General features: G+C 62.9%; 1 protein-coding gene across 2 annotated transcripts in view; it reads right to left on the bottom strand.

Annotated features, from left to right (window-relative positions):
- APOD (apolipoprotein D) overlaps positions 1-8243 on the bottom strand; it is a 22737-nt gene extending 14494 nt beyond the window's left edge. Inside the window, exons 1-4 of one of the 2 annotated variants that reach the window (XM_019532940.1) lie at positions 7998-8243; positions 7355-7476; positions 5449-5537; positions 4743-5018 (exon numbers count right to left, since the gene is read on the bottom strand). In XM_019532940.1, coding sequence (XP_019388485.1) covers positions 4783-5018; positions 5449-5537; positions 7355-7476; positions 7998-8120 — 570 coding nt within the window. In that variant the 5' untranslated portion in view covers positions 8121-8243 and the 3' untranslated portion in view covers positions 4743-4782. Of the gene's footprint in view, positions 1-4389; positions 5019-5448; positions 5538-7354; positions 7477-7997 lie in introns of those variants that run through there. The other variant, XM_019532939.1, reaches the window with a different exon arrangement.
- Between the last annotated feature and the right edge of the window lie 2182 nt (positions 8244-10425).

The following is a 10425-nucleotide window of genomic DNA, read 5'->3' on the forward strand; positions in this document are numbered from 1 at the left end:
TGGACGGCGCCGGCGCCCTCGGGGCCTCCATGGCCGCTGCGCGCCTCGGCCTTGCCTCGCCTCAGCCCGGGCCGGTCCGTCACGCCACGCCCCGAGCCCGCGCCTGCGCCCCACAGACCGACCGACACCGTCACAAGCGGGGGCGGGGCGGAAGCGGCAGCAGCGCCTCCTGCCGCCCGGAGGACCCGCCCCGCGCATGCGCACGGGGAGCAGCGTGCGCACGCCCGCCCGCCAAGGCAAGCCCGCTCGCGTGTACACGCACGCGCACGCAGAGATCTGCAGAGCTGCCGGAGCGCGCGCGCGGTCTCTTCTCCCTGCCCGGCCGCGGCCTGGTCCGGTGCGGCGCGGGCCGGTTCGCCTGGGGCCGCCGGGGTCGCTGTCAGCGCGGCCCCGTGCCGGGCACGTGGGAAAAAGCCGCCTGCTCCGGCGGACGCTCGTGGGGCCCTGGCCCTGCGTCCGCGCCTCTCCAAGAGCTGCCCTGCCCCGCAGGAGAGCGGTCCCAAAGCGGGCCGGCCCCGAGCTGACCTGCGCGCGGGAGCTTTGCCCGCTGCCAACGCGGGCGGCAGGATCCGGCCAGCGCGGTGGACCCCGGGGTGCCGCGAGATCCGTTCGAGGGTGCCGCCACGTTCCCTGCAGCCCCAGCACTGCCGGATCTGCAAACACCTGTGCACAACCGCAAGATAAACCCAGAGATTTCAAATAGTCAGGACAATTGTTCTCACTTTTGGGCGCAAGCACCTTTAGGCGTAAGAAGAGTCTGCCAAGAGCCAATTTTTCCAACTGTTTAGTCACCCTAATAAACAATATCACATTTACCCAAAGAACCTTGTCTGCTTGTGTCCTTAGACCAACACAGCCACAACCAGCTTTCAAATAGGAATTCACACGTGTGCTGACCGAGGGCTTATCGGGATCTTGGCAACAGAAGAATTGCCCCTGTACTCTTCTATAGGCAAAAACATGGGTGAACGCTCAGACCTCACGTTTTCCGTCAGGTGCCTGGCATCCAAAAAGAGTGCGAACCATGGCTCGAGACTGTGCCGAGGACAACAGCTCCATGTGGGGGTGATTTCAAGGAGAAAGAGAGCTTGCAGTATTGCTGTGACACAGTAGAGGGAGGCATTGCCATGATAATGGAGCATGTTCGGTGAAAAAGCAGAGCAGAGGAGCAAGAACTGGAGCAGAGCCGGTGGTAGCTCCGTAACATCGGGCGTAGCGGGGAGGCTGCAGCGCCCTGCATGCGGCTCGGGCAGGGTCAGAACAGCAGAGCAAACTTACCTTCGTTTGGACGAGAACAGCTCAAATCCACGCAGCCATGTGAAGCTCCCTCTACCTCTGGCCTCATTTCTGTCCGTCCAGTGCAGGGTCTTGCGCTGCCAGCCGCCACGGTATCATCTGGGCACCTTCCCCAGGAAGCCAGCCACGTAACAACGTCCCAGCAGCCTGGGTTGGGGCAGGAGGAGGTTGTTTTGTTTGGACAGAAGGCGCTGGAGCAGTTGGGAGCCGTCAGGGCGCACAAGATGTTTCATAGTTTATAGGGTCAGAAGGGACCTGGACAGATTGTCAATCCGACCCCCTGCCCTGGGCAGGAATGAGTGCTGGGATCATGATACCCCAGCCAGGAATCTGTCCATGGTGCGTGTCACCACCGGGGGAAAGGCTGTCTCTACTGCCGGCTCTGCACCATTGCACCCAGGGGTAGCCCAGTGATGGTGAGAGGCTGTTACCACAGTGCTGGCATGGGGATTTGTGGTCAAAACCAGTTCCTTATAGAGCTGGGGTTGGATCCAGTGCTTGGAAAGTTAGGACCCTGGCCAGGAAGCAAACACGCAGGCCCATGTGCTCATTATCCCCGTGCTGGAGCTTTGGTCATGCTAGACTATGGCTACACCAGGCAATAGTTAAGCTAAGGCACCGCAAAGGCCCTTGGGAGTAAGCAGGCTTCATTAGCTGCTGCATGACCTCATAAAGGTGCAGTGAGCAAAAATGCTGGAGATACCCCAAACCAGCAGGGAGAAAGCACTAGATGAGCTCCTCCCAGCCAAGGTCAGGTGAGCAAGTCAGCAAGGAATGAGCTGCACGTATCTGGGCCTGGCAAGGAGCCAGGTAAAAAGGGGACATCTCGACAGGCAGAGACGAGCTGGCATGGCGTGGCTGCGAGACTCATCCCTTTGTAGCGACTTACAGGGAATCAGCACATGCAACGTGCCGTTTATCACGGTCTGGGCAGTTTCACTGCCGGGCCAATTCCTCTACACGCCCGAGCACTACTGTCCTATGAGACAACAAACCCCTCTGAGCTTTTGCCACTGATCACAACTTTGTGCGGTTCTTTCTGCACCACGGCAAGCTCCAGAGCACTGGCTGCAGGCGATGGCCTCCGAGATGCCCGACCGGAGCAGCCTGGACATGAGAGTGGCAGCAGGCAGGACACCCTCAGAACAACAGCCTGGAGCTGACCCAGCTCTGCTCCATCAGCTGACCCCATGCAGGGTTTTCTCCTTCAGCCTGGGACCATAGCCTTGCAGCGTGGCAGTCTAGGGCACTTCCCAGGGCTGCCAAGCACCTGGCACACCATGCTGGGAAGCTGCTCTAGGCCGAGGCACAGGAGATGAACGCAAGAGGGGTCAGCCATGCCCAAGATGTGTGGGGAGGGGGCCAGGTGGGACGCAAGGACATGCTACCTATGGCCCAGCCCTGGAGTGGGCTGGGCCTGGAAAGCAGCTACATCCACGAGGGACACATTCAGAGGCAGCTTTGCCCCTTCTCACAGTGCTCAGGCAGCATGCGGCCCACGTGGCCGAGGACCAGGCCCTGCGACGCTGGCCCACCCGCACTCCAGTCCTGTGCTGGGCTCCATGTTAGCAGCGGGAGTGCTCTATATGCAGCAGCTGGGCAAGGCTGTGCCGGCAGGAGTCAGTCCCTGAAATGTTGGAAAACAGCAGGAGGAAGTCGGAGCAGAGCCCAGGCACCCCCGGGAGAAAGACCTAACTGCAAAGGAAATCCATAGGGACGTGGTGGCAGCAGGAGGGGCGTGCAAGGCGGAAAGCTGAACTGAAGCAGGGAAGAATCCATGCAAGGAGAAGCCAGCGTCGAGCCCTCAGGCCCTTCCTCCCTGTCACAACCCCCAGGCTGCTCTCAGCATCTGTCCTCTTGCTCGCCCTGCTGGGAAGAATCTCGTTCACGAAGCCGGCATCCTGGGGCATCTAGTGGTGCAAGTGGACAGTGACCACGTTCCTGTATAACAGCTTGTGACCCATCTCAGCTGCTAACAGCTCAAGGTGGGACGCAGGGGGCTGCATCAAGCAGCCTGTGCCTGGATGAGCACCAAAGACTTGAACCACTAATGCAGTATGTGGCCTTGGGCATGTCTCCTCACCTGAGCTACCCATGCATGTAATTACACACCCTCTGTGAAGCCCTGCATATACTGCCCCAGCAGGTGCTGCGGAGGCAGCGCTTGCAGAATGAACCACGTACATTGGCACAGGCCAGGGGGCAGCGGGAGACTGGAATTCACTGGAGAGGAGACATCGCCCTGCAGCCTAGCCCTTCTGCTGGGCAGCGGTGCAGGTTCTGCAGTAATGCCTACGACCAAGCAGCAAGGAGTCAGCAAGGCCCAGGAGGGCACTGGCATCTTGCTCAGAAGGGACACGGCAGCAGAACTGCAGGCGGGGTGCAATAGACGGGCACAGAGCAGCCCCATGGCACAGCCTCCTGGGGGAGGGATGTGCACCCCGGGGATGGACCGAGCCTCTCTGCCGGGAAGGAGCTGCTCACAAGCTGAGCTGTCAGCAGCATTTCGGGGCTCAAAAGCTGGTTCTTGGAGTTCATTCCCAAGCAGCTATATGATCGCTGTTTGTACAGGGCCATGCCTGTGCCTCATGAATATTTGTGAGGGAAAAGCAACATCCTGGTGATACTCAAACACGCACAGATGCAGCAGGCGGGGTGGGAGGCAGAGCCCCCATTAGCTGGCATTCAGCTGTGGCAGGTACGCGCTGTACGCAGGCCCCAGCTGCTTGCAGCCGAGGGAATGGGTTCTCCCCTCCCTGCCTCTTCCTGTAGGTCTCGCAGCTGAGCACTAACCATAACAGGGCACAGGGCAAGCCCTACACCCTCCCCCTGGAGCTGGTGGGCCCGTTCTTGCACGCAGGGCGCGGGGCTCGGCTGCAGGCTTTCCGAGGGGAGACACCAGCCGGAGGTCTGAACGCGCACAGCCTGCTCCAAACCCCAGGGAATCACTGCAGGTACCCATTGGCTTCTCCTGGGGTCACCCCTTCACTGGCAAGGCTGCTGTGCCACCTGCCCAAACGCGCCTGCCAGAGCACAGTCCACACTCCAGCCTCCCACGGACGCCAGCACGATGCAGTCAGACAGGATGCTGCAGACGAGCTAATCAAGCAGTGTATTCAGAACAGGCCGAGCAGACATGGAGACAGAAAAACCAACCTGGCGGGTGCCATGAGAAAAGTTGTCCCCAGGGAGTAAGATCTGATGCCCACCCTCCTGCATCAGTGCTGGAGAGCTCTCTGCAACAGCAGGGTGACAGGATCTGTGCTCCCAGTTTCCTCTTTGTCACCAAGATGCTAGCTGTGAGCCAAAATGCATTTAACTTGAGGGGAAGGGGCGTGGAAATGGGGCTGGAGAGAGCATGGGAGAACAGCAATGCTCAGCTCCTGCTGCACGTGGTGTGCAGGCGACCGGGAGCAAAGGGTTTGTTATTCACGGTCAGCAAGGACCAGGACAAGCAGCGCAGCTGGGGGTGGGCCCAGCCTTGCTCTACATGTCAGAAGGGCAGTTCATCTGATCTGTGGGAAGCATCATCCCTGTTTGAATCCGGTAGGAACGGAGAACACTCTTCAGGTGCTCCACAGTTTCTGGGTGCAGCTGGGGAGTTCTGGACCTGATCCAGGCATAATCGACATGGAAGAGCCAGAAGAACGAGGTGCAGGAGTACACCAGCGCGTAGTTCTCATAGTCGGTGGCAACTACCCAGTACGGGCTAGCTGGCATGACTAGGGAGGAGACAAGAAGGGCATCATTCAGTGCTGCAGGCAGGTGAGGTGCTGGGCAGTGCGACTAGCCTGCACGCGACTGTCGGAGGTGCAGGCCAAGATGCTCCAGCAGGGACTGGGGGTCAGATCGCCCCGAGCTGCTACTGACTTGCCAGGGGGCCCGAGCAAGGCAGGACATTGTTATTAAGCAAATTCCTCTCCCACCCAGAGAGGCTTAGGAAAGCCAGGGACATCTGTGGCCTGGACCCCGAGGACAGTGGCCCAGACTCTCCTGTCACCTGCGCTACTCGCACACCTATGGGACTTGCCAGCCATCATGCTGGCACCAGCCCCCAAGCCATACTCAGTCCACGCTGCCATCAGAGTCGACAGCAAGACGGCATGCGGGGCGGCATTTGGCTGAGGGAGGCAGGGGGCTCTGCACACTTACACCAACTGTAGCTGACGCTCAGCTTGGCCGGCTCGTCTTTGTTGACAGGGACAGCCTCTGCCTCCATGTGTTTGATCGTGCCGTCGGATCTAGGGGAGAAGAGCAGGTGTGGGTGTCAGCTGCATGGGTGTGCAGCCCCACTCGCACAGATGTGCTGATCAAGTCTCTGTGGCCACCTCCTTGGAGATGGCTAGGGCCCATAGCAATGCCTGTGCCGCATGCTCCCCCTGCCAGCAGCCTCCCAACACCCTCTGGTCGAACTGGGGGGGAACACGGGCACAGAGGGGACCGGAGAGCACAGCACAACCAGCTGCTGCCCAGTGCCTTCCCAAACAGAGCCAGCCTGCACAGGCTTGGAGGAGTGTTTTGCAGAGGCCAGCACAGGGCACAGTGTAGGCACAGAAGAAAGCAAGCATAGAGGCAGAAATCCTCTGGGGCACGGCTGGGACGTGCACTTAGCTGCTGACGAGGGCAGCACCAGATCCGGTCATGCCTCAGGAGCATTTTGAATGGGTGGTGGGTACCAGCCCCGGGCCCTGGCCCTGCTCTCAGTCCCCTGGGTGTGAGCCAGGAGGAACACACCGACCCAGGCTCAGGCTGTGCACAGGAGGCCAGCACTTTCCCCTGCTGCATCCCGGACTGGAGAAACCGTGCCCCACACGCCGGCTCCTCCCTTCCCCGAGTCCCAGCACCGATCCAACGGGCTGCCAGCTGTTTGCCAAGCCACCCTGGCCCAGGGGCCGCAGGGACCGTGCTGCGCTGGTTTGGAAGAGCGGGCGCACGGCTCCTCCGCCAGGCACAAAAGACATGCGCAAAGCTGCCATTGTGCAGCAGAACAAAGTGGCCATGTCAGGCTGGGGAGCCGAGAACAGCGCTTCCTTCATTCGCTCCGTCAACAAGGTCCTGCGGGAGTGGAGGCCACAGACGCCCGCCCCATCCCTGCCAGCATGCGGGGGGCTCTGGGGTCGCGCACCGCCGGGATGCTGCAGCCAGCCAGCCATCAGTCACCGTGTTTCACGCCATCAGTTGATGGTTCACGCGGGCAGAGACCTCTGACCCCATGACAGCCACGGAGGAAGGGCCGGGTTACGCGTTACACAGTGAGCCACGCACGCATGGACTGGCTTAGCACTGCCTGGCAGTCACGCCTTCAACTGGGGCCACACATCTGTGGGGAGAGGCCGCACCTGAATGGAGCAGGAGCCAGGCTGTGCGGGTCAGAGACCGCCCAGCCCTGGAGTGGCCTCACCGTGAGCCACCTAACGAGCCACTTGAAGGTGTGCACATGGGGACATCCAGGTGGTCAGAGCTCCAGATTAAGGCGTAGCAAGGCTCTAAGAGACTCGCAAATATTGGCTCCACCAGTAATGGCCAAAGGACTTGGCACAGGCAGCCCCTGCTGACTGCTGTGGTGACGCCCACCCCTACACCAATGGCCAGCCCAGGCCCAGGCACCTCCGGGTGCCGGGTGGTACCAGGGCCTTGTGTGCCACTGCGTGGGTGACCCAGCCCCGGATCGCAGCGCCGCAGGCCAGGCCAGCATGGGTCTGCTTCCTCAACCCCATCTGGTCACATCAGGCTTAGACGGCAGCTGACCGGGAGCAGCCTCCAGCCGGGTGCACGTGGTCTGTCTAACTGGCACCGCGGCGAGGTGCATAGGGCTCCTCGAAACCAGTGCCAGGCTGTGGCACAAAGGGAGGAAGAAAGAGCTGCTGGGCACTGGGTACGCCGTGGTGAGGGGTCTCTGAGTGTTACCGAAGCCATGGTGCGTGTCCACTGGCAGCAGATGGGGAGAAAGGGGGTATTGGCCCAGCTGGGCCTGCACCGTTTTCTCCACCAGCTCCACAACCCCCTGGGGCCCTGCCCCAGCCCTGAGACCTGCCCCAAGCCCAGCCCCGACACTCACTGCACCATTTTGGTCAGCACTTTGATCTTCCCGTTGTCCTTCAGGGAGTAATTCGCCTGGACGCACCGCTCCTGCTCGAAGCCGGAGGGCAGCTTCTCGATCTCGTACCATTTCCCGAGATACTGAGGGAAGAGAAGGCAGAACACACTGCATGAGCCAGGCCGACCACAGTGCTGCGGCCCCACGACAGCCTCGCTCCTTCGTCTGCGCCGGGCACAGACCGTGTCTGGGATCAGGGACCCCGTGCGGAGCCAGTGCTAGGGGAGTCTGGCTGGCAGGGGCTCAGGAGGTCATGTCTAATCCAACCCTGCTCCAGGCGGGACCAGCCCTCTCTGAACCCTCCCAGCCCAGGGTCCATCCAGCCTGCTCTTAGAGATCCCAACCCCTTCCAGGGCCCAGCCACCCTCCTGCCTAGAGACAACTGCTCCTGACCCCACAGCATGAGCTCGCAGGCCGGGCTCCGGCCGTGCCAGGCTCACCTCCGCCGTGCAAAGGCACAGCCTGGGATGCAGAGCAGGCACCGAGCGAGCACTGACATCCACACAGGCCCTTGGGATCTCCCTGTCCCCGACCGGCTGTCTCCCGCAAGCTGTCTCTGCCTGGCCGGCTACGAGACCACAGGACTGGGCAAGCCGCCCCGCACCTTGATCGGGTTGAAGTCCTCCTGGACCGGCGGGTTGGGACACTGCCCCATGTGAAACGTCTGCCCCTCCGCGAGGCCGAGGAGCCCGAGCAGGGCCGCAAGTAGCACCAGCATGACCTGCATGGCAGTGCGAGCTGGTCAGAGCCCAACCTGGACGAGAGCACCGAGCACCCGGGGTGCTGGAGGGATCCGCACACGAGAGCAGGGGGCCAGAAACGGAGATCTTCACCCTGACAGCGAGACGTGCAAACACAACACGGAGATGAGGAAAGGGAGGGCTGAGGCCTGGGCCGTGCCTAGTGTCTGTTGGGAGCAATTCCCCATCCCCCTGCTCCTAACAGCCAGCCCCGAGCATCCCCGGAGCGGAGTCGCGGCGCAGAGCTGGGGTGTTCTGCGCAGCGCAAGGTTTGGCTCTCCCCACCGCGGCCTCTGCCAGACGGTGCTAGCCGCACGGACACCGAGGGCCACGTCCTGTCCTGCCCATGGGGCTGGGAGGGGAGCGAGGCCCCAGCGTGGGTCTGTTCCACCTGCTCGAGTCCCTGCAAAGCAGCTAAGGCAAAGCACGAGCGGGCATGCAGGCCCTTCTTCTCCTCCTCCTCCGCCTCACTCCGGCTCTCAGCCTCCGAACGCCGGTTCCCAGCTCGGTGACTCAGCCGGTGCCTCCGGGCAGGCAGCTGCAGGAGCCCAGCTGCACGTTCGTGTCAGGCAGCACCCTGCACCGCACAGAGCAGGGAGCCCTCTGCCTACCCAGACCCCTTCAGAAAGCCCCTCGAGGGCGGCAGCTCCCTGAAGTCTGGGCCGATGCACAGAGCAAGACCCTGCAGGACCCCCGACTCCCCCAGCCAGGGGCTCCCAGAGCAGGACAAGCATCTCCCCACGTCTGTCAGACAAACGGGGTCCCTCCCCAGCACCAAGGGGCCAGAGACCCACCAGGACCGACGGCAGCTCCCGGCTCCTTGCCTGCGCCCAGAGGTCAGTGAGAACGTCCCTGAGCGGTGCTCTCCGGGCTGGGGGAGAAGCAGCCCTGCTTTATAGGGCACGCGGGGCAGCATCACGCAGTGCCCATGCACGCTGCACCCTCCTCCCCGCCACGCCCCTGCTCTTCCCAGGGGGCGACCGGCCCCGGGCCTGGCCCGCCTCTGGGGCATGGCGCGGACCGGCTCCCGGGCAGACAATGGGGCGTGTGTGCAGCAAGGCACAGCACGGCACGGCACGGCAGAGGCGTGTGGCTGTCAGGGCTTCCTGCGCCATCGGCAGAATCGCTGCCCAGGCGTGGGGGCTTGCGACCGGGGCCCGCCAGAGTACCCACCCGGGCACTGAGAAGCTGGCAGCGCTGATGTCAGTTAGGCTGGGGTAGCCAAGAGGCAAGCACGAGATCCCCTTGGGCAGAGAGGGGGGAAAGGAGGGAGCGAGCCAGGGCTCCTGTGCTGCAGGGACAGGGCCCCGTGTCTGCTCCCTGCCCCAGGCCTGCCCGGGAGGCCCCAGCGGGCTGCTCTCCCATCACTGCCTCCTCCCCGGGGCCCAGCACCGCTCCTCAGCCCAGCCCTGCTCCCCGCCAGCTGGCTTAGTCTCAGACCCTCAGCAACGGGGCCGGAGGCGACCTGCAGAGGCCACGTCTAGTCCAGCCCCGAGGCAGGGTCAGCCCTGTGCAAACCAGCCCAGACAAAGCCACCATCTAAACCATCTGCACGAGATGACACCGCACAGACCTAGCACCCGAACCTGCCACAGGTACAGAAGGAAACGAGGCAGCCAGCGCCCTGCTCGCACCGGGCCTCTCTGCAGCACCTAGAGCAGGGGCTGTGGCTGGGACCCGCACACGTGACAGCAGCCCGCGGCCCGGAGCAGCTCCTGGCGTGGGGGGCTGCAGCAGCCTGCCCGCGCCTGATGCCAAGAGCCCCGGGATGGCTCTGCTGGGAGGCGGGAGGAGGACGGGGTGACGCCAGGAGCCAGGGCACGCAGCGCTTGGGTGCTTCCCCGCTGCCCACATGGCCGTCAGGGTCGTTGCTCACCCGCCTGGGGTGGGGGCGCCAGCACCCGCAGCCCTGAGGCCAAGGGCCGGGGGTGCCGCTCAGCCGGACCATGGCAGCTCCAGCGCCCCGGTAAGATGCAGAGCCAGCAGAGAGACGGAGACAAGGGACGAAGAGGGGGACAAGGGGAGCCCTTCCCTTGGGCGGGGCAGGAGGGGCTCGTTTTCCACCACATTTTGTCACCAGCGCTGCCTGGGTGCGGGGAGCTGCAGGGCAGACAGTCAGGGAGTCACAGAGTCACTGAGTCGGGAGGGACCCAGACAGATCATCGAGTCCGACCCCCGCCGTGGGCAGGAAGGCGCACTGGGGGTGGCAGGGGTCATAAGACCCCAGCCAGGTGCCTGTCCAGTCTCCTCTTGAAGATCCCCAGGGAAGGGGAGAGCACCCCCCCTCTGGGA

The sequence above is a fragment of the Crocodylus porosus genome, unplaced genomic scaffold (assembly GCF_001723895.1).
Source record: "Crocodylus porosus isolate Cpor-Errol unplaced genomic scaffold, CroPor_comp1, whole genome shotgun sequence".
Classification (NCBI taxonomy): domain Eukaryota; kingdom Metazoa; phylum Chordata; order Crocodylia; family Crocodylidae; genus Crocodylus; species Crocodylus porosus.